Raw genomic sequence first — 24,880 nt, 5'->3', positions numbered from 1 at the left:
GCCATTCCAGCAATAAAATGAGAGGAAGACTAAGAGATGACCTAGATGTTGCAACCATCAGATAACTATTTAAAATAACTATGATTACTATATTAGCCGACTCAGTAGGAAAGTAAGACAACATGCAATGAACCGTGGGGGAAATGCAGCAGAGAGATGGAAACTGGAAGAAAGAGTCAATGGAAATGCTAGAAATTTAAAAAATACAACTATCAGTTGTATTTACATCTTACTGATTGATGTAAGCTCTATCAGTGATGAAGAAGTCCTTCAATGGGCCTAGTCAGTAAACTCCACACAAAATGAGGAAGGAATCAATGCATTTGAAGACATGTCAAAAGAAATTACCCAAATCAAAACAAAAAGAAAACAAAGTGGGAGAGGAAAAATAGAAGAGAGTATCTCGAGCTATAGATCTGTATCAGTCTAACATTTTTAAAAACAGAGTTCTAGAATGAGAAGAGAGAAAGTGAGGCAGAAATATTTGAAGAGATAATAGTCAAAAGTTTTCAAAAAAAATAAAAGAATAAATTATTACATCCAAGATAGTTTAAAATCAAGATAAATATATATTTAAAAAAGAAAGCAATAATAACATAGCACACAGCTGGATACATTAACAGTCAAATCACAGAAATCCAAATATAAAGAGGAAATCTTAAAAGCAAGCAGGGGCAGAAAAGACACATTACATATACAAAGGAAGAAAAGATAAAAATTACAACATTACTTCTTGCCAAAACTATGCAATCTAGAAGTCAATGGGGTGACTTTTTTAAAGCATTGGGGGAAAACTGTCAACCTAGAATTTCTTACCCACTGAAAATATCTTTCAAAAGTAACAGCAAAATAAGACCTTTTCATGCAATACAAAAGCTGAGAGAATCTCGTCAGCAGAATTTTCCTTAAAAGAAATTTCAATTTTCCTAAGAAAATTAAACTTTCCTAAAGAAAGGTTTTTGGTTTTTTTTAAGAGTTTTACTTATTTATTTGAGAGGGAGAGAGAATGCAAGTGGGGGAAGAGCAGAGGGACAGGGACAAGCAGACTCCCACTGAGTGTGGAACCTGATGTGGGGCCTGATGTCAAGACCCAAGTTGAAACCAAGAGTTGGATGCTCAACCGACTGAGCCACTCAGGCACCCCTCCTAAAGAAAGTTCTTTAGGGAGGAGTTTTATACCAAACTAAAATTGGGGCCTACAGAAAGAAAGCAAGTGTGTAAGATATAGTTAAAATGAAAATAGATAAAGGACTTACTTTTCTTATTTTTAGTTATTTTAAAAGGTAATTTTGTGTAAAGCAAAAACAAAAAATGTATTATGGAGTTCATAACATGTAAAAGTAAAATGTTTAACAGTGACAGCATAAAGGATAGGAGAAAAGAACTGGAAGTATTCAACTATAAGGTTCTTACCCTACATGAAGTGACATAAATATAAATAAGTCAAAAATGTATTATTTGACTCTAGAGGAACCAATAAATTTTTTAAAAGTTTAAACTACAATAAGCCAATAGTGGAGATAAAATAGAATCATAAAAACTATTCAATTCACCCAAAAGAAGGCATAAGAAGAGTTATATAAAAAAAAGAGATGAGACAAAGAGAAAATAACTAGTAAGATGCAAGATTTAAATCCATCATATGAACAATTACATTAAATATAAATGGTCTAGAAATACTAATTTTTTTATATTGACTATATCTAATCATCTTGCAAAATCTATATATTAATTCTAATAGTTCAATAGCAGATTCTTAAATTTTACACGTATGTAATAACATAATATGTAATCTGTGACATTTTTTTACTTTCTTTTGAAACCCTATGCCATCTGTTTTTTTTTCTTGCAATACCACATTAATGCAGTAGAATTGAACAAGTGTGGGAAGTGGATATGCTTGTTCAACACTGCAACATAACATGAAGTTTGATGCATTTTCTACCTTTTCAAATTACTAAAGTATCTTCATATTTTTATTGTTTGAAGTATTTTTAACCAAAACGGAGGCTGGCTACCATCAGGATTTTTCCACATGTATTGAGATGTACTATATATATTTGTAAAATTATTCTTTTTCCTATTAATGTTGTGAATTCGATGGATAGATTTCTGAATGTTAAATCACACTGCATTTCTGAAATAAATCCAAATATGCCATAAAAAAACAGTACTTAAAGGTAAGAATAAGATTACAGGACAAAAGACATTAAGTGTCAGAAAGTAGAGAAGAGCACTGCTAAAATCTAAAGCAAGAAGAAAGTAAACCATGTAGAACATTTTCATTGGTTTAGTGCTTATTTACATATCTCATAAATACTTTAGAGACTGAGGATTACTTTAGAAAATAAATATAATGGAAGAAATATGTCCTATAATAACAGACAACTATAGTATCAAGTAAACTGAGAAAATATTAGACATGCCTGACTTTCAAAACAAACCTGAAAACATTAGTTTCAAAGATGGAGAAGAAAGTGAGAATGGTCTGAAGAATGTAATGAGAAGAAGCAAGGAAGACTCACAGTCCTGTCCCCTCCACTGCAGGCTCAGTGGCCTAAGGACTAAAGGAGAAAAAAATGGCCATCATTTAAAAGGTCTGCTGGGGCAGTATCCTAGGGGAGAGTTGGGTATCTGTTAGAACAAGAAAATAAAAGGAACATTCAGTAAAGAGACTGAGGATTTAGGGTATTATTTTGATTATGAACTCCAGGGAGGGCACAGTGGAGGGAGTTCAAGAGTAGGGGATAGGTGGGAACAGGGACAGAAGATATTGACAGCCTTAAGGAGATTAGATGTGAGAGATAAAAGGTGTTATAGGAATCTGGGCCTTTGGGTGTTACCCAATATAAACAGGGATAAATAATGAGAGAATTCCTGGTTATTCAAGGCAGATGGTGGTCAGATTGTGAATGTTGGCAGGTAGGAAAAGGTGGGTATTTGGAGTTTCCTTTTGACCACTAATGATCAATGGGGCAAATCCTTATTTTTCAGTCTTTTTCTTAACTGACTTTCCTAACATTTGAGATTATAGCCCAATATCTATCATTCTTGAAGTCATCTCCCCTTCCAGTTTTTTTTAGTTTCTCCTACTACCTCTCTTACCATTCCTTCTTTTCCACTGACTCCTTCTCTTCTACTAACTCTTTTAATATTTCTGTGGTTTGGTCCTGCTTTCTTCTCTCTACAGAAAACCTCATGCTCCTCTATATGCATAGTTTTAGTCACTGCCTATATTCAGCTTCCTAATGGACATCTTCCTTTAGCTATTCAGTTGGTACTTCGATGACCAACATCTCCAAGAATTAAACAGTATCTTTTTGCCCAAATCAGCTATTCTCCCTATGTTTCCTCTCTAGTATAAAACGATAATGTGATTTTTTTCTACGATCTCAAATTTGGCTGAAGTGAGAACTACAAATAATAAACCCCCACACTCTAAAAAGTAAGACAAGACATCCATGGCGGACTTACTGAAAGACAGCATCCCTGCCATCTACCTCCTGCCTATTGAAAATGAAGCAAAACAGATTAGAAATAGAAGTGAATTCATAAAGACAGAATGCTTAGGCTTTATACCTCAGTAAGAACAAAGGCAGGGGCTCTCCAAGAAAATCTCTGGGATAGACTGGGTGACAACTCTAAGAAGGGAAAACGGACATCTTAATTTTTGGTTGGCAACATATTGTGATAAAAATACTGTGTGTGTGTGTGAGATAAAGTCTCAAGTCTATCTTGGTCTAGCCGCACCAGAAATGAATGCAATGAGAGAGTTCCTGGGAGAACCTGACACATACCCCCAGGAGTTTAGGACATATGTGAACACAGACACTGGTCCCAGCCTGCAGAAGGGCTACAGCATCTTGATGGGCCAAAGACATGTACCTCTGCTGTAAGGGTGGCTCTGCAGTAAAAGGCTGTAGACTACAGGAGTCAAGCGACAGCCAGGAGAAAACTGCCAAAGATAGCCTGAGTGTGTACCACACTCTTGACCGAGAACTGGGCAATGTGGACATATCCACAAGGGTCTCCAAAAACTTTCCTAAACGCACATCTGTAAAAGTCCACACTTGGGACACCTGCCACACTGGCCACTAGATGACAACAGTCTCAGTCATATAAAACTTTGTCTGTTCTCTTCTAATCTTCCTTCCAATCAGTAGCCAGAAGCAGAAGGCGCAGAGGGGGGGAGGAGGTAGAAGAGGGGAAGAAACAGATTACACTCCTCTTCTCCACTACATGGTCCCTGAGCCATGATTAGGTCTGAGTTGAAGAGAGAAGCTTTCAACTAGATTTAAGGTTTTGACTAGACTTTTCATACCTGAGAATTTAATCACCAAAGTAAGGCTTGTTCTTACAGTTAAAAATAACCTCTTGTCAAGAGGTAGGGAAGGAAGATCCAAGATCTCATGGCTAAAGTCAAGGATGAGAGAAAAACAAGCTAGTTCCTCTTTGTACGCCATCAGGTATCGCCCATATACCAGTCATACTAGTCCCATAGTGCCACCACCTACTCTGTTATTCAAGTCAGGAATCTAGGAGTCACCCTAGAAGTCTTCCCCTCTGTAGGACCCTGACATCCAGTCTTATGTCTTAAAGTCTTTTCTAACACATCTCTTCTTCCCAAGCCTCTTAGCTACTAGTCTAGCTCAAACACAAAGTACGATAATAATCTAACTTAGTGATTTCCCACCCTGGCCCACACTTAAGAATTTTAAAATATTAAAATACCTGGGCCCCAGTCTTAGAGACCCTCATTTAAACGGAGTCAGGGTAGGACCCAGCCATTAGTGTTTTCAAGGGGCCCCGGGGTGCTTCAAAAGTTCAGCCAAGGTTGAGAATCACTAACCTAACTGGTCTCTCTCAGAATGCAGACTTACTTTCTTCCAAACTATCTTTCATAAAATGCCACAAGAATCATCTTTTTAAAAATGCATATCTCATATTATCCTAGAGTAGTGGTTTTCAATCTAGGGTACCCATTAAAATCACTTAGAGAGCTTTTAAAAATCCTGATACCAGGCCAAACTCCAGATCAATTAGAACAGTCTCTGGGGGTAGGAAGTGGGCATTCCCCAGGTGATCCCAATGTGCAGACAAGGACACCACTCCCCTAGAAGCAAGGGAAAGCCACAGAAAGTCTTCAAGAACAATACAGGGCAAACTCCCCTGAAGATAATAAAACCTTCCATCTAACCTCAGCACCCTCAGCTCTACACTACCAAAGCAATGTAGTTCCCTCAAAGGGCCACACACTTTTCCACTTTTGTGTAAAGTATTACTTCAATCCAGAAAGCCTCCTCTGCTCACCCACAGCTAAGACCCAAAACACCTTTAAAGTTAAGACCTTTCAAGAATAGCCTTTGTATAAAACTTCCCTGACACACAGCAGAGCTCATCAACCCACTTGTGACCATCATGATTCTGTAGGGCAATTTTTAATGTTTAAGTCTAACTTCCCTGTTGAAATGAAAAACTTGTCTTATTCATGCTTTTATCCCCAATGCCTATCACTATGCATAGCACATAGTTAGCACTCAAGTATCTACTGAATTCATTTCATTTAAGTAAATAATTATTTTCTATTATTATGCAGGTAGAATCCCATTTTAATGAACTATAAGAGACATTATATTTATACATTATATTCAAGTCTCACTAAGACATAAACCACCAGCTATACTTTTTTAAAAATGTAAAACAAATGTTTAATGTTTGTTCTATTTATGAATATTAAGAATAAGTTAAGGGAAAAGGCAGTACAAAGGGTAGTAAGTTTCCAGAATCACAAAGGCAGCATCTTACAGAATAATGATGCTTAGCTTTCCACCTGAATATGTCCTTTAAAACATACCTTTTCAAAATGTTATGCTGGTATAATGACTCGGTATGTTTTAGGAAAGTGAGCAAAGACTACTTACTTGACCTAAGAGTAAAATTATAGCTACCTTAAGATGAAAACAAATTATGAAAAGCTTTTGAATGCTCTGAATGAACTGTACTAAGTCTAAAAACTCTGAGAATCTGGTTACCAGCATTTGATGGCAATTTCTAGTACTCTGGGTACTCTGTTTCCCAACAAAAGCTCAGATCTCCATGAAACCCAGGACAGTTTAAGCAGAAAACAGAGTATTTTATCAAAATAACAATAATAAAGTTACATTTAACATTTTATATTCATATAGTCACTACATATGTGACTTCCCAAAGACAATAATTTTGCACAAATATTAACTGAAGAACTAAACACATCATGTACCTCATTCAAAAGATTTCTGTTGTACCCACCTTCATATGGGCCATGGAAATTACCTTAGCATGCAAAATGATTACTAGGCTACTATGTGTTTAGAGTAAGGCTTTTTTTCTGCCATATATCCTTGATTACTAAATTAATCTAGTATTCGATGAATGCCTATTACTTGTTTGGGAATATATTAAAACTGAAGTATCTAAAGTGACTAGTAAGAACATAAAGGCATTAACCACAACACTTGGCATTTGTGGCTAATTTTTTTTTTTTTTTACCTTATTTGGCGATTTCAAAGGTGAGATGGCTATTTTATTTGGTGTCTGTGTTGTAGAATTTAAAGTTGATCCAATAACACCACTTTCAGATATTGTTATGGTCTTTGATGGAGTCCCAGGAGTAGACTGTGAAAGAACCCTACCTGCAAATGAGAGGCAGCACATCAGTTTGACTTTTTTCAATAATAATATAAAAATGTATGTGTTGATGATCTACACCCACAAGGACTGTAGTATATATGTTCACTACTTCATTATGTATCTAGGTATGAACTCAAACACTCACAAGTGAGTCCCTAATGAACGAAGTTGAAACTAGTCAGAAGGAAACAAAACAATGCTTCTTAGTAACACTTAGTATCTTAATACCGCTTTATGTAAAGTCCATAAAAACACGTCTGCTCACATTCTCATCAATCCTGTTAAGTTCTATCTATCAGAATCAGAAAATAGGCTCAGGAAAACCATGCAACATGCCCTGCATAAAGCAGCTCCTGAAAGTCAGGCCTTGAATCCAAATCTCAAAACTTATCTCTGTACTATACTACAGCTGTCTTACTTTGAACTTAAACCATTCAGGACACAATTTAAAGCCACCTCTATAAAAGTTATCAGACTAACCCGAACACTGTTTGGTTTAATACTACCTGATTTTAGACTGCCAAAAGGAAAAGAAAAAAATTCCAACAGGAATGCAGGAATACTGTGTTCCCTTCTGGACAATACCTATCAGTAAAAACACAGAAAAACGGCAGGGTGTCTGGATGGCTTAGGAAATTGGGAATCGTATCACAATGAGTTGAAATATTAGGAATTTTTATCCTATGCAAGAGAAGCGTACAAAGACATGACAACACATCTCCAAATTCTTGAACGACTGTGTGACAGTCGTTCACCAAGTATTCTGGTTCTCTGCCATTCTGGGCACGTGGTAGAACTGCACTTTCGACCGCTCCCCACGCCCTGTGATGCGGTTAGGGCCACGTGACAAGTTCTAGCTGACAAATTCTGAGTAGAGGTGATGTGTGTCGTTCTGGGCCAGAACATTCACTGCCTGCGCAAGACCTCCCCAAGCTCTCTCGCCCTCTGTCACATCTGAGAGGACCAACGATCCCTCTGTCAGCCCGGGTCCTTGAGACCAGGATCACAAGCCCCTTTCTAATCCACAGTGGACATGCAGATAATCTCATCAAGTGTCAACTAAGAGTACAATCTGTTAAACTTCTGTGACTTAGAGATTGTTTATTACGGCAGGAAAGCCAAGATTACCCTGACTGATCCAGGCTGTCAAGTGGAAGGATTAGAGCCACTCTCAGCACATCAGATGCACAGCACTAACACACAGAAACACAAGTTTCAGCTCAGCAGTAGGAAAGAACTTCTAACAAAAATTTCCCACTGAAATGACTGTTTCCCACAAGTGAGTTTTCAGTCACTGAAGGTGTTCCAAGCAGATGCTGTATGATCAAATGCACTGGCTTAAAAAGGGACTTCAAGCACCCAAGAAAGAGAAAAGGTGGATAACTACATTATCTCTAAAATCCCTCTTCGATGCTGTGATTTCATAGATCTATCTAGAGATGAAAGAGAGAGGGAGAGGGGGAAAAGCAAGAGAAAAAGAGAAAAAAGAAAGGACTTTCTCTTTAGACAAAAATAGAGAACTAGCACTAAAGAGCTTCTGGATTGTTTTTTCTGGTAACAGTGCCACAGTATACACAGTTTCTTTTTAAAATCAGGTTTATCTGAATTTTAAAATTTTTAAATACAATTTTTTCAATTTCCTTGTAGTACATGGTTACATTCAGTCATTAATGAATTTCAGGTGAGAGTTGTTTTCTTTAACCTGAATTACATCATAACTAAATAAGTCAATTCCACATAAACTAAATGGATCTACATCAAATATTTTTAGGCCACCCTGAAGTGTTGAACCTGCCTGAAGTAAAATGTTTGCCTGTTCTAGTTTCTAAAACTAATACCTGTGGGATAAACCTGAAGCCCCAACAACCATTATGTTTAAGAAAATAAATTACCAATAAAGACACTGTTCCATAACATGCTCTTCATTTACGGTTATTACTATAATTTCTTATTTGTTTGGCATTACACAGATTCAGAAAAAAAGTTTCTGAATAAGTTAATACAGAAAATCCTCAATTCCTGAAAATAATTGATCCGGAAAAAGGCCATGTAAAAATGAATTCGTTTAAAACAGGGACAAAAATTTTATTTCAAATAACAAAGAAAACTAAGAGTAAAATTTTCACTTTTTTTCAGGGGGGCTTATATTTAACAAAAATCCAATTTATAATTAAAACTACACTAAATCTTAGGATGAACTGTTAAGTCTGGGGGAAAGAGGATTTTTCTGAAAATTTGTATGTCAGCACAATGACAGATTCTGTTTGATGGGCATAACATGATCACATTGAAGGTCATCTCTGCCAAAATATTTCAGGATTTCATCAATTCTCCCAAGAACCCTCTATACCTCTTTAAAATTCAAGTTATTCTTTTTTAGGGGCTTGCTAATTTCTCATCCAGATAGCATCTCTCCAGATTATCTAATCTCCAAATCCCTATTTATCCTTAGCTGTGCAGACAGATTCAAGCAGGTATGCAAGTTATACAATTTCCCCTTGAAGTCAATTTGCAAGGTATTTACACTCTATTGTTGGTTGTTCTTCAAGAATCAAGAAATGTACTCCAAAAGATGGGGGCTGGGGGGCAGGCAGGGAGCTCGCCTATCTAAGGGAGGACTAATTCTGTAAGAGATTAATTTATTAGTGAGTATTTTCACACTGACGAAACTTGCTCCACTGTAGCAACCCTGTACCTCAGGAGCTCTGAGAACAAGGACCTCTGTAATCTCATTTAACCATCTCCAAAGCCTTCTGAAGTGTCAGGTATCAACATTTTATAGAAATAAGATGAACTGATAATTATTTACCCAAAATCACAGACAAAATCAATAGAAGAGCCACAACTAAAACCCAAGCTTCCCTATTGGGAAGAAAGGCACACCACACCGCTTCCATGACATATACATTCATCCAAAAATACACATTCACTGAGCCACATCTATGTGCCAGAAACTGTGCCAAGTCCAGAAAGATAAACAAGATAAAAGAGCTACATACATACATACACACAATGGAATATTATTCAGCCTAAAAAAGGAATTCTTACATGCTACCACACAGATGAACTATGAGGACATTATGCTAAGTGAAATAAGCCAATTATAAAAGAACATATACTGTACGATTCCACTTATTTGAGATATGTAATCAAACTGACAGAGACAAAAAGTCTCTGTTAGGAGTTTGGGGGGAGGGAAGAATGAGGAGTTATTGTTTAATAAGTACAGAGATTCTCTTTTGCAAGATGAGAAAAGTTTTGGAGATAGATGGTGGTGATGGTGTGAACAGTGTGAATATACTTAATGCCACCGAACAGTCCACTTGAAAATGATTAAAATGTTATACCACAATTTATGTATGTGTATCTTATCACAATTTTTAAAATATAAATTTTTAAAAATTAGAACAAAGCAAAAAAATTACCACTAAGAAAAATTATATACTAGGGGAGACAGACAAGAAAACCAAGTATTATAATATAGTGTGACTAATGGAAATAGTAAAAACCAGTATGAAATTTAAAGAAGTCTAGTTAAAGTTAGAATTTAGTAGATGGAATTAAGTTTTATGGGAATACATAAGAGACGATCAGGGGAAGAGTATAGCAAAGAAAGGCATTTTAAGTAAAAGGAACAATGCCAAGATCCTAAGTCCTAAGAGAACATAGTTCATTTGGTAATCTCTTAAAATAAGTGAAATCAGTAAATATGGAACTGATAAGAGGTGAAAATGAAAAAAGTATGTATTCAATCAGAAACGCCTTTAATGTTAAGAAAGCACTGGCATGTGAATTCAAATCTGACAGACTGAAGCGAAGAAATAGATAAGAAATGGATACAGCCAAGAAAATCTTAAGCAAGGGTGTGTCAAGATCAGATTTGCATTTTAGAAAAATCACTTATATATAAACATAAATTTATCTTGACTGTAAGACAGAAAAAGATATCCATCTTCAATGAGAAGACCAAAAGTCATTTAAAAACAATCTAAATGTACTTTGAGAAATCAATTGCTGCAATATAAAGATGATAGAACCTTCCTGTGATAAAGAGAATTCAATAGGAAAGCTACCTCAGTGGTTTAAAATTTGGCTCATATGAATTTAAAAGGCTATATAATGAACCAGTTGACAGTAGAAATTCTCTCTCCAACTGAACTTATGCCAACAATTCTAATAAAATTTAACAGAAGTCTATCTATGCCTTTTGGTAGAAGCAATAAGTCTGCCTATAATTAAAAGGTGAAGCTATGATTAGTGTGCAAACACATTATATAAATGATCCAGATACCCAGCAATGACATCATTATAGTCAAATATAAAAGAGGTGAAATCTTGGCATTGACCAAATATTCATTCAGAGACTTCTGCAAACACCACAATTGTTTAGCATATAATTTTCCCACATAATTAAACAATTTAAGGAACTCTCTCAAACTCAAAACTAGTAAAAAAACAAAAAACAAAACACTGCACTGAGACATTCCTCTTGGTTAATCCTCTCCCCCAAAACCTCCCAGAGGACTGGTGAGGGTCCCTTTTTCATCAATATATCCAAAACCTTCCTTACTTTCAGCCAACTGAAGCCCACTTCATGAACCGGCTCCAAATTCAAACCTGTTCCAGTCCTTCTTCTGGGGTCATACCTGCCTCCCATAAGAGCCCTCAAGACAGCCTCCTATAACATCACAAATCTCTGCTAAGGGCCAAAAGAGAAAATTCATTCACCCAACACTACCCTCAAATTACAATCTTTCCATGCCTCCTCTCACTTGCTAAAATGAGAAGCCTCCCTATATACAATTCAAAGCCTCAGGAAAATGATAGATCACTGCCATTGACTTCAGAGTTGTCTATTGTTACACTCTCTGTAAACTGATCAAAAACAGTAGTAGGTGGTTTTAGTATATATCCCCTCCCACCCACCCTCCCCCATGGTTAGTTAAGGTTTGAAGTACCCTCATCAAAAGAATACACTTTCTAGGAATGGGTAATTAGCATTTGAAAGTCTCTAGTCAAGTCTACCATCCAGAGGTACCTCCATAAGCCCTCAACACAATGGAAATTAGAGATGAGCCCCTAACTGGTGAAAAGAGTCATGTTAGTATAGCTCTGAATTGAAGACCAGTCACCATGGCTGTGTGTCTCTCTAGAAGTACTCAGCAGCCTGTCAGGCAAAAAGTAAGAAGAGAGCTGGGTGTAAGCCATTATAGAAGGAGAAAGGGAAAAGAGTATCACTGGTGTTTGTTCGGAAGTGATAATTATGGGTCATGGACTCCATGTTGACTACGGAAGAATCTGAGGACAGGAAGTGGGTGATTATTAATGAGAAAACAGAAGGGTTAATGGGCTAGAGATCTCAAAGTCAAAGAACTGCTAGATTGGGAATACAAAGGCAGATAAACTATGAAGAAAACAAAATACTTGAAGTCAAGATCTGAGGTGTTACTGTTACTGGTGATGACAAATTTTAAAGTATATAATGAAAGAGAACTGGGCCACACTGAGGAACTTGCTGGTAAATATAGCTAAAATTCTGTTGTCACTTAAGTAATTACTATCATTGTGACAATTTTCTGTCCACAGAAAACTGCATATAAAGCATATTAACACAATGAAACCAAAAATTCAAACAGAAACCATGAAATACTACACTCTCGTGGGTATTAATTTAAACCTATTAAACTTAACTACATGTGCTCTAGAGACAAACTGCCTGGGTTCAAATCCCAGTTCGACCACTTATGAGCTGAGAGCCTCCATTTCCACACTGACAAAATGGGGCTGTTATTAATACCTACCTCACAGGACTGCCCAGGACTATTTAAGTCACTATGTAAAGAGCTAAGAATAGTGCAAGGCACATGTTAGCTGTATTATTGGCGCTTAAGACTTTGCTACCTTCATGGTAAAAAAAACTTCTATGAAGACTAAAATAATGGACTAATTTTGAGATAAGTAAGGTGTTTTGCTCGAAGCACACATTTAGTAAGTGTCACATTTCTTATTAACTAGTTTGGTTTGTGATAATAACCCTACTTGTTGCACTAAAACATTTCAAGATGGCAGAAAAGCCCTTTTTAAATCTATAAGGAAGGTAAATATAGAGCTTAATAAACTATAAAGAAATATAACCTGCAATGACTGGTGGTGATACTTGAGTTGTCTGTCCTGTAACTGCTTTACTATTAATTGGTTTTGCAAAGATCAGCTTCGTGATTACTGGACCAGAGGTTGGTGTTCGAGGCTTCTTAGCAATCTGAAATATATAAATAACTATGAAGATGATCTGTTTCTGTAAAACACCTTCAAAATTAAACAGAAGATTCATATACAGAAGTACATGTGAAACCAGCTCATTTAACAGAATATAAGTATTCAAGTTAAAAACACCTAAAATTCAGCCGTTCATCAAAATACTAATATGATCCCATCCTTAAGCCAATATATAGCAATACCTTTGCATTTTTATTGTAAATCCTTATTTTAGTCTGTAGGATAATATGCATATGATGAAAACCAAATGAGTATTTAGAAATGTTTAATAATAATGCTTATTTAATAATAAATAATACTAAAACACTATGACACAGCAATATTCTTTCTCAAAATAACAAATTATTCAATAATAGAAGAGTAGAGTCAGTTAAGAAAGCATGATGCAAATGATGAAGCCACCTGTAAATGCAATTACATTGGCCCCTGGAAGCAAAATATAAATACACAATAAAGACAGGCTTATGATTAGATCTTCAGCTTTAGATGTATATATCTAAAAATATATCTATATCTATATATATAGATCAGGGGGTAGATATACAAAGAACCCAACAAGTTAATGCCCTAGGATACAAAGAAGTAAGTTTGGCAAAACAAAGACTATTCTAAAGGCAAAGGTGCTAGAAATGTTATTTGCTAAAATACTGTTTACTAGGCTATCAATTCTTTGAAGGTAGGGTCTATATTCATCCCTGATCTTAAATTATATCGGCACACTGTTGACCTGAACTAAAATTCTCCACAAGTCAAGGAGGGTAGAGTTATCAATGTTCTAATACGGAAATTATCAATGTATGCAAAGATAGAGCTTCTTTTAAAAGTTAAAAGCAGGGGCGCCTGGGTGGCTCAGTTGGTTAAGCGACTGCCTTCGGCTCAGGTCATGATCCCGGAGTCCCTGGATCGAGTCCCGCATCGGGCTCCCTGCTCGGCGGGGAGTCTGCTTCTCCCTCTGACCCTCCCCCCTCTCATGTGCTCTCTCTCATTCTCTCTCTCTCAAATAAATAAATAAAATCTTTAAAAAATAACTAACTAACTAAATAAATAAATAAAAAATAAATAAAAGTTAAAAGCAGAAATTTAGCTATGATAGGGAAGACATTAAATATTAATCTTATTTTTTGTCAGATATGAAAACTGAGGTCCTAAAAGTGTTAATATTGGAAATAATGACTTAAAATGAATAAACATGACCAATTTGAATGACAGAAATATACCAGAAGCTGCAATGGATCACAGAACTACATAAATATCAGCTTTGTGCTCAAATTATAAATTAAACTAAATAACACATTACAACCTTACACCTAGAATATATTACTTTCTTACACTTAGAACATGTGACTGACAAAACAAAATATAAATGAAATACAAATCGCTTTAAAAAAAAAAAGGAGATCCATTACCATACTAAAAAAAGATACCCAGCTTGCAAAACTGATATACCCAAATAAATGTACGACTATACTTCAAAAAATTGATGCAATTTGGGAGACATAAAGGGACTATATTTCCCAACTGTGTTTACAGGTCTAAAATTCTAAAATGTCAGAATATATCATCTATTGACTTACTACTAATAATCTCAAAAGGAAAAAGTATTGATATTCTTAGAAACCCATGTCTTGTAATAAATAATCTTTTTTTTTAATATTCTTAACTATAAAGTAAAGATTAGGAGCTTAGAGTATTTCCCTATTTTTAATTGATTTTCACAATCATGTGACTATATGAATACTTACCGATCAGGAAAAAAAATGTAAACAATACAATCAAAAGCACATTAATTATGTAAATGAACAATTTCAATCTGCCCTTGTGGTTATGTTTCTTTAGTGGCACATTGCTGAAAATAGCGATTTATAGTTCCTTCAAAGAAACATACTTTTTGCATTATTAAATTCTAAACTACTCTAGAACAAAATTACTTTATCAAGCAAAACAAAGCGCAAAGTATCACTTTTAACAAATTTATGTAATCAGCAGATAAAGACAAAAATGAATCAAAAAAGGAATTTTACAAATAAGACAGCCAAATATATGATCAAATAATACATACAGGTAATTATTGGCACTGTATTGTATTGGTTCAGGAACTAATAAGGAGTTATGTTGTTCCAGACTGTTAGTTATTAATTACTCTTATATACTATGCACAAGAAATATGGGAAAGTGTTTATATATCTGTAATTAAGTGTAACTATACCTCTTTGTTACTGCCTCTGGCCTCAACTGTCACCTCTTTCCTTCATTTTTCAAGGTGGGTCTCCTTCTTCCACCCTTACCTGCTGTCCATACCCTAACAGTTTCAATACTCTGATTAAACTTAAGACAACGCTGAGGATTGTCTAGGAAAAAAACCAGAGAATCATATACAACGTGTAATACTAAACCAAATATTCTGGTGCCTAAAGAGGAAACATAAATGTGTGGCTTCTTATTTGTTTTTCTCTGTGCTTTAGAGCTTTGTAGGTTACTTTGGAGTTTGAAAGATTTGAGTTGCCTAAAAACTGGACAAGTGGAATGATATTCTAAATGGGGTTTCTTTTATTTTTGTTAGTTCTTTTTTTAAATAAAAGTTCTTTGGGCGCCTGGGTGGCTCAGTTGGTTAAGCGACCGCCTTCGGCTCAGGTCATGATCCTGGAGTCCCGGGATCGAGTCCCGCATCGGGCTCCCTGCTTGGCAGGGAGTCTGCTTCTCCCTCTGACCCTCCCCCTTCTCATGTGCTTGCTCTCTCTCATTCTCTCTCTCTCAAATAAATAAATAAAATCTTTAAAAAAAAAAAAAATTCTTTTTGGGGGGTGCCTGGGTAGCTCAGTCGGTTAAGTGTCTGACTTCAGCTCAGGTCATGATCCCAGGGTCCTGGGATAGAGCCCCAGGTCAGGCTCCCTGCTCAGCAGGGAGTCTGCTTCTCCCTCTCCCCACTTGTGCTTTCTCTCTCTTTCTCTCAAATAAATAAAATAAAATAAATAAATGATAGTCCTTTTTTCATAAACAGAATCAAGTTTTATAAAAGTAACAATAATAAAAGCAGTTCTAAGAATTAGATCCCAGTCTTTGCTTTCATTGTCAGTAGTTAGGGGATTATAGTAGAAAACTTGTGGATACAAGTAACCTGGTCATTAAATAGCATGTATACATTGCTCTAGTAAATGAAAAAAAATATGATATTCTGGTTTTCATTATTAATTTATTGTGAACGTGGTTATGATCCCCAAAGCCAGATAAACTATGGTAAACTAATAAAAACAAGTTTCAAAACTGATTTAAAAAACAAGCTGAAGACAAGATGCTTGATGGGGACAGTTTATCTCATTCAAGAGATTCTCACCAAAAGTAGTAAAAGGAAGTCAGAGATAAGTGAGAGATGATAATAAGCAAGAAAGAAGGATGCCTGGGTGGCTCCACTGGGTAAGCATCTGCCTTTGGCTCAGGTCATGATCCCAGGGTCCTGGGATGGAGCTCCATGTTGGGCTCCCTGCTCTGTGGGGAGTCTGCTTCTCCCTCTCCCTCTCCCCCTCCCTTGCTCGTGCCCTCTCTCTCTCTCTCTCTCTCAAATAAATTAACGTCTTTAAAAAAAAAATCAAGAAAGAAAAGCGCTAAATATTTAATAGTGGGAGGAGGGATATGGGCAAATTACAAGGTTTGAGAAATCAAACAAAGTGCTTAAATAAAAAGCCCACAAGGGACGCCTAGTTGGGCCCAGTTGGAAAAGTGTACAACTCTTGATCTCGAGGTTGTGAGTTCAATCCCCACGTTGGGTGTAGAGATCACTTAAAAACAAAAGCTTAAAAAAAAAAAAAAGCCCATGAAAAATAAATTTCTAATTATTCTGCCAACATAATAACCAAAACCTCATTATTTCTAACATCAGCTGAGCACGGGTAGTTCCTCACGTCTTCCTATTTCCTTATATACCTGCACCAGTTCTCTAAGTCATGCCTGTTCCTTTTTTCCTGAGAGGTGAATCTTTCAAGCAGGGAATGTATTTGTGTTTCCTGATCTTAAGAGGATCATTTTATTTTAAGAGTAGTGATGACCTAAAAAGGCCTATGTGAGCGTGAAAAACTGGGAACCATTTAATATATGTTCTGTTAACCTTCTATCTTAGGATCCTATTCATACTAATAATAGGCACCATTTTGAAGGATCCTCAAAGTTTTGAGAACTACATTAAGTACTATCTTTTACTATGTATCGCATCATGATCAAATAGCCATCTTCCAGCTAAAGTCAAAAACTCAGAGAAGTAACCGATTCAAAGTTCCACAGGTGGTAGGGTATCATAGAAGTGACTCAAGTCCAGTTGGTCCAATTCTAAAGCCAGTATGTTACCTTCCATCACGTGACACTGCCTTTTCCACACTGCAAACATGAGTGATGGTAGTGGGCAGGAAACTGCAAAGAGGTGGCACACGCGGGCTAGTATGTACTATTGCTGGCTCCAAGGATTTCTCAGAGCAGCAAGTTTTCCTAGACTTTGGCCATCTGTTAACTGAAAAACATCATGTCTGAATGATTTTTTGACAGCCCAGCATCAACTCTGGTATCTTTATACCAGCAGAGCATACTTGCAATCAAACTACTACTAAGAATAAAATGCATTTAAAAATGAGTAAAGAGCTATAAATACACTAAGTCGAAATTTAACAAAAATTAAGTTTGCTCTAGGTTCTCTAGCAAACATTTTCAAAGCATTAGACATATCAAACTTTACGAAAAAGAAACCACACAATTACTAAAAGCAACATTCAAAAGAATTCAGTAACAACTATGCATTTAATCACCCTACAAACACAACTATGAATCAATTTAATTTTTAACATGCATTTGAATTAATAAGCCCCCTTTTTTTTTTTTTACCTGTACTGTTTTTAACTGTTGGGTCTGTAACACAGAGGGCTGAGTTGTAGTATTAATCAGTTGACTTCCTGGGGTCAATGCTGAGACACCAATGACAGGTTTCACCTCTGGCCTCCCTCCAATGGTAACTACTTTAATTTGCTGCGGTGGCAATTTAGCATCTCCTGACTGGGCCTGAGTTGTAACTTTCTGAGCCTGGGGTAGTTGGCTATGGGGTAGTGCTAAAACAATTGGTGAACCAGACTTGCCCAAAGTTGTTAAAATTAACTTCTGTCCATCTGGTTTAAGGGTCTGATTGCCAAGTTTAAGATCTGATGTCTGTGATACTTTGTTTAAAATAATCTGATTGGCTGATATAGTCACAGGAGTCTGAGCACCAAGTTTTTGAAGGCCACTTGGAAAAGCTGGTTTCACTGTGGTATTAGAATCTGCTTTAGTAATTGTGGTATTCACTGCAACTTGGTTAGTGTGGTTACTGTACACTGTGATTGGTTCCGTGGAAATGGGCGTGGCTGTAGAGTCACCAGTAGAATTTATGTTGACAATTTCTTCCAGTTCTGTCTCCATGGGAATTGGGGATGAAACAATAACAGCCTCAATACTATCATCATCCACTAAAGTTATACCAGTGTCCATTATCTCCTCTGGAAGCAAACTATTCACCTCAGCTGGCACCACCTCCATGATCGCTCTCCTGCTAGAAAGTTGATCAGGCACTGCAATAAAAGTTGAAAATGAATAAATTACTAGTTTTCAAAACAGATTTAAGAAGAAAATTATTCAAAAAAGTGCAAGTGACAAAATAATCATCTGTTGCTGATGTATAACTGAATGAAGGATATTCCTGATACCTATTTGGCTTAAACCACTTCAACATACTCTCAACCTTCAAGAATCTGAAATATGTCATTTGGGACACAAAACTAGAAGCAAATATTCTCATTCGCCATGTCTCAATCCCAAAGTATACTGCATTCAAGCAACAATAAGTCACATAATTACATGAAACTCCTTTCCAATGCCCACTCATAAAACTCTTAGTCTTTGACATGTCTGATCATCTTATATCTTGCCAGTTATTTTTTTTCCTATTGATAGACTTGAAAACTGCTCATTCATATAAAGAAAGATTTAAATGTAAACAAATATTGGAAAATATCTTTAAATCTCCAGGGAGCTAGGTCCTAAGATGAGGGTAGTTTGCCATCTATAAAAATCCATTAAATACTCAAATTAATGTTAAAGGAGTTCTAGAGTAATCCACCTCAGCAAGTACAGATTAAATGACTTATTTGGCTCAAGTTTGATCAATTAGCTTCAGACCAAAAAAACCCTTTATTTGGGAAGAAGATTCTCAAATCCTCCATAGCCATTTAAAATGTCAAAAAGGGAACCAGTCCCATTACAAAAAAAGTGGTAATAATAATAATAAAGCAGATTATGAACAAGTCAGAACTGTGATGATTTTAGCCAAAGGTTACGCAGAACTTCCAATGAAGGAGTCAGTACCATTATCTTCACATACTAAAGAGAGCGCATCATGTTCATGACTGACTAAATAATAATGTTATTTGCCCATACAACATTAAAGATCCATAGAAACCTAATCAGCAATTCCTTTTCTTCCTTTTTAAAATACAAAACAAAAATACCCATTCTGAGATTAAGAGTAACAGACATGAGCACCAAATTACATTATCACTGACAAATACTGAAGTGCCAAAATTAATCATTATTGAATGCTTGCTATATACAAATGATGGCATAATTAATCCTCACAATTCTGAGATAGTATTATTACCACTCCCATATTACAGATGAAGAAACTTAGCTTAAAAAATACCCAGACTCAAAATCAGGGTATGTTTTATAATACCAAGGTTCACAATTTTAATCACAAAATTACACTGCCTTAAATTTTTACCACTGGTATTTTTAAATGAAGAAAAAACAAGTCTACTCCTTTACAGTCAATCCCCTACCCTAAAAATCCCACCCCACACAACCACTGAGCTGCTCTATCACTATAGTTTTGACTTTTTGCCCATTCTACAACTTCACATAAATGCAATCATATATTATGTACTCAGGACATAAAGGAATCATATAAATGAGTTTTTTCACTGAGCATGTTGAGATTTATCTTTATTCCTTCACTTACTAGGAGTTCTGTTCCTTTTTATTGCTGAGTAATATTCCATCGTACAAATCTACCATGATTTGTTTATCCATTCACCTGTGAGTGGATATTTGGAAATTGTTTCCAGTTTGGGACTCTCATAAATAAACTGCTATGAACATTCAAGTTCAAGTTTGTTATGGATACATATTTTCGTATTTTTTGAATAAATACCAAGAAGTGGACTTGCTGGGTCATAAGGTAAATTTATTTTTAACTTTCCATGAAAGTGCCAAACTATTTCCCAACACTGTATACACCCACCAGCAATGCGCAAGAGTTCCACCTGCTCCACATCCTCGATAACAATTGGTACTGTCAGCCGTTCTAATGGGTGTGAAGTGGTATCTCATTGCGGTTTTCACTTGCAATGCCCAAATGACTAACAACGCTGAGCATTTTTTCATATATGCAGTGTATTTGTGTATCTTCTTTTGAAAAGTGTCTGTTAAAATCTTTTCCCTTTTTAAAAAAATACTGGCTTTTTTGTCTTCTTACTGAATTGGATAAGTTCTTTATATACACTATAAAATCACCAGTCACAATAACTTGAAGCTCAAAGGAATTACTAGCATTTTAAGACCCCAAAGTACTAGCACTTCTCTACATACAGGTCTTTCTGATCAGGAGAATCCCCTCTGACATTTATGGGAATTTAAAGTAGGCATGTAAAAACAACACCAATTATACCTTCAGCAATGGAAACAGTACACAACAACAAAGGGCACAACCCACAATTGTCACATTAGCTTCCTTTCCCTCTGCAAACCTTGTCCAAGCCCCATCAGTCACATCTAGCACACTCCATCCCCCACAGAACTGGCAGGGTGCCAGTATCCAACACAACCATAGAAGTCTGACTCCTTGCTCTCCCAGAAGTTCCCCCAGCATATTTGGTCATGTGGTATGGCCTTTGGTTCCCCCTTAAGGACAAGGAGATCTTTGCCCAATCTCTATTCATCTTTCTCCTTAAAGCACCTGAAGTCAAGGTGTAGGAGGAGGGAGAAGTCAGGTCACAGAAGGAGATAATCGTCTGGCAGTGCATTTACTTTCAGTTTCAAGTACTCACAACTCAACTAAACAAACTTCTAAGACACCCAAAATTCTATATCCTCTGATGCCATTTCTGGTGTCCTATTCCTGACACCATTATCATTATCTCAGCTTTGGGGACTCCTTAACTCAGCAGCTACAGCCACAGTGCCTTTCAGATGGGGCTATGGAGTTGAGTGTACAACAACCAAAGCACCATTTGGGCTCTCAGTTCAGCCCCTAAATATCCATTAAGACGTAGAACATTGGAAGACTTATTCCCCCTGCCACCCTTGCCCACCACTTGAGTGACAGCATTCATTACCAGATGCCAGAGTCTTTTCATATCCCCTAACCTAACCCACATGGCTGTCATCTTCCTTTTTCAGAAAGCTATGTCTCTGTCAGAACTCCATTTTCATGGCCCAAACTGCCAAGAACTGTGAGGGATCTGAGATTTTAGACCCTCTTTGTAAGCTAACAAAATATCCTGTTACCATTTCACAGATACTGGCAGACCACACTGCAGTCCTAGGTAGAGACACAGATGACTTCTTACAGCACAGCAAGGAACATGAGCATCATGTGTCTATGAGTTCTTCCGGCTGCCTGCAAGTCCCACAGGGTGGACATGGAGAGGCCCAGGTAGATGCTGTGTAGGCGGGGGATTTGTATCACAACTCATAACCCTGAGCTCAGAGAACCTGGTTCATTTATAATGGGCTGAAGCACACCTGCCCTTTTGTCCACAGGAAGATATTATCTTTATTATACTGCACAACAAGCAAATCTGCCCTTGGCTGCAGCAGGAATCACTGTATCTATCATTCAAGGCTGTATGCTATACAAACATCCTAGAAATGATTATTTAAAAGGACAGTCACTGCCTCTCTTGCAAAGACCAATGGAAAACTTATCTCCCAACCGGTGTCTCTCTACTTATCTCAGCAATGTTTTATAATTCAAGCGTACAGGTCTTGCACATAAATTTATCCCTAAGCGTTTCATGCTTTTTGATTCATTGCAAATGGTCTTTTTTTTCTATTTTCCAATTGTTTGCTGCTAGTATATACAAATACCACTGGGTTTTTTTCATATTGTCCGTGTAGCCTACAATGTAGGTAAACTCACTTACTAATTTTAGTAGATTTTTGATGTAAGTTCCTTAGGATTTTCTACAAACACAATCCACGTTGTCTGAATATAACATCTGTATTTCTTCTTTTCCAATCAGTGTGTCTTTTATTTCATTTCCTTGCCTTACTACACTGGCTGAGACCTCCAGCAAAATGTTGAATAAAAGTGGTAAGAGCAGACATTTTGCCTTGGTCCCAAACTTACTTGTTAGCTGTGGGTTTTTCATAAATTCCCTTTACCAGGTTGAGGAAGCTTACTTATATTCTAGTTTGCCAAGTTGGGTGGGTTTTTTTTCCCCAATCATAAATGGATATTTCTAGCATATGCTTTTTCTGCAACTATTGAGATAATCACACGGCTTTTCTCTTTTAGCCTTTGAATTATATATATATATTTTAAAGATTTTATTTATTTATTTGACAGAGACAGAGACAGCGAGAGCAGGAACACAAGCAGGGGGAGTGGGAGAGCGAGAAGCAGGCTTCCTGCTGAGCCGGGAGCCCGATGTGGGACTTGATCCCAGGACCCTGGGATCATGACCTGAGCCGAAGGCAGTCGCTTAACCAACTGAGCCACCCAGGCGCCCTTGATTTTTTATTATTAAGCCAATTTTGCATTCCTGAAATAAACTCTACTCAGTCATGATGTATTATACTTCGTATAAATTCCTGAATTATATTTCCTAATATTTTGTTAAGCATTTTTGTCTATACTCATGAAGGATATTGGTGTACAGTGGCTGGGAATAATGCTAGCCTAATAAAATGTGTTGGGGCATGGTGCCTCCTCTTCAGGAAAAGTCAGCATAGAATTGTTACTCTTTCTTCCTGAAATGTTTGTCAGGACTCACCAATGAAGCCATCTAGACATAAAGCTTTCTTGTTTTTAACTATAAATTCAATTTCCTTAATAGATGTAGAGTTGTTCCAGTTATTCAGCGACCTTTGATATTTGACAGTTTGTGTCCTCCAAGGAATATGTCTATTTCCTCTAAGTTGCCAAATTTATTAGCATTAAATTATACATAATATTCTTTTATATTAATGTCTGTAGAAATGTCAACTCTTCATTCTTCATTTTGGTAATTTGTTTTCTCCTTTTTTCATCAGTCTGCCTGGAGATTTATCAATTTTATCGATCTTTTCAAAGAACCACTTTGGCTTCACTGATTTTCTCAATTCTTTCTCCATTTTTTATTTAATTGACTCTTATCTTTATCTCCTTCCTTCTGTTTGCTTTAGCTTTAATTTGTTCTTCCAGAAGCTTAAGATGGAAGCACAGATCAGGGTTCAGTAAACTATAGTCCACAGACCATATCAGGCCTATAGTCTGTTTATTGCTCTCCAGCTAAGAACGGTTTTTACATCTTAAATAGCTGAGGGGGAAAAAAGTATATACATAAACATATACCAGATTTACATGGCCTCCAAAGCCAAAAGTATGTCTAAAACCCTCAGTTTAGATCATTGATTTTAAACATTTCTTCTTTCCTAAAATATTTAACATTAAAAATTTGCCCCAAACCTCTAGCTGCATTCTACTAATGTCATTTTATTTTCAATTTATTACCATTCATTTCAAATGTTTTCTAATATTCCTTGTGATTTTGTCTTTGACACACAGAAAAATAAAGAAGTGTGCTATCTGGGCATTTTCTACCTTATTATCGATTTCTAAGTTACTCCTATTATTGCCAAAGAATGTAATATTCTATAACATTTCTATCATCTGAAATTTGAGACTTGTTTCATGGCTTAGTATATGGTCTATCTTGGTGAACACTGCATGTGCACCTGGAAAGAAAGTGTATTCTACAGTTGCTGAGGGTAGTATTCTACAAATGTCAATTACATCAAGTTGGTTGATAGTGTAGTTCATATGTTCTATACTGTTACCTTTTCTTCTTCTATCAATTACTGAGAAAGGCTGTTAAAAATCCCTAAGTATGACTGTAGATTTGTCTATCTCTCCCCGTCTGTGCATTTTTTTGCTTCATATATTTTGAAGCTTGCTATTCAGAATAACATGTTTTTTTATTTGTCCTGTTAAAAAAGACTAGGAATGACATGACTAGAGTCTCCCTTGAATTAGGAGTAAAGTTCAAACTTCTAAGAAGAAAAGATCTGATCGGTTTGGCCTGTCTCTATGTAGTGTCAGACTGTGCGGAACTCTGGAGCCAGCGCACCTCAAAGTCACTGAGCAGACTATGATAATTGCTTTACGATTAGACATCTGTATCTGTTTCAATCAGGGTCACATGCAAGGCATGGTGGCCTGTGCTAAAAGAAACTTTCAAAAGGAGCTGTGGGCATGGCAGGAAAGGGATTGGCCATGCAGCTACATGAATCATCACTCTAATTTTATCCCTTAGGAATGAAAGATATGTACTAGCACATGCAACCTCATCATCACTGTGTTGAGGACCACTCCAAGAAAAGAGAGGATTTTCACAAGCCACTAGGGACTGAGGAGCTTTACTTCACCTCATCTTTACAAGGCAAGGTATGGTAGGAAAGAAGACAGAACATACAAAGTATTCCACATGCCTCCAATATTTTTTGCTCATAAAACAAAGTTTAAAGGCAAAGTATGATTCTGGAAATCAATACACTGAGTTTTTCCTCCTCACAGCTGAACATGGTGGAATGGTTTAAATCTATTGAGTGTTAAAGATTCACTGATTTCAGAAAATCTAATGATTTCTTTATTTGTCTCACTCTATTA

General features: G+C 36.4%; 1 protein-coding gene across 4 annotated transcripts in view; it reads right to left on the bottom strand.

Annotated features, from left to right (window-relative positions):
• Positions 1-24,880, bottom strand: part of LIN54 (lin-54 DREAM MuvB core complex component) — a 65,320-nt gene that overhangs the window by 33,144 nt on the left and 7,296 nt on the right. For 2 of the 4 annotated variants that reach the window (XM_035004638.1, XM_035004637.1), the window contains exons 2-4: positions 17,809-18,524; positions 12,805-12,928; positions 6,529-6,671 (exon numbers count right to left, since the gene is read on the bottom strand). In XM_035004638.1, the coding sequence (XP_034860529.1) occupies positions 6,529-6,671; positions 12,805-12,928; positions 17,809-18,492 (951 nt within the window). In that variant the 5' untranslated portion in view covers positions 18,493-18,524. The remainder of the gene's footprint in view (positions 1-6,528; positions 6,672-12,804; positions 12,929-17,808; positions 18,525-24,880) is intronic. The other 2 variants (XM_035004639.1, XM_035004640.1) reach the window with 1 other exon arrangement.

The sequence above is a fragment of the Mirounga leonina genome, unplaced genomic scaffold, assembly GCF_011800145.1.
Source record: "Mirounga leonina isolate KUSES-001 unplaced genomic scaffold, KU_Mleo_1.0 Mir_129, whole genome shotgun sequence".
Lineage (NCBI taxonomy): Eukaryota > Metazoa > Chordata > Mammalia > Carnivora > Phocidae > Mirounga > Mirounga leonina.
The sequence above is the reverse complement of the archived record's forward strand: the minus strand, read 5'-3'. Positions and strand labels throughout refer to the sequence as shown.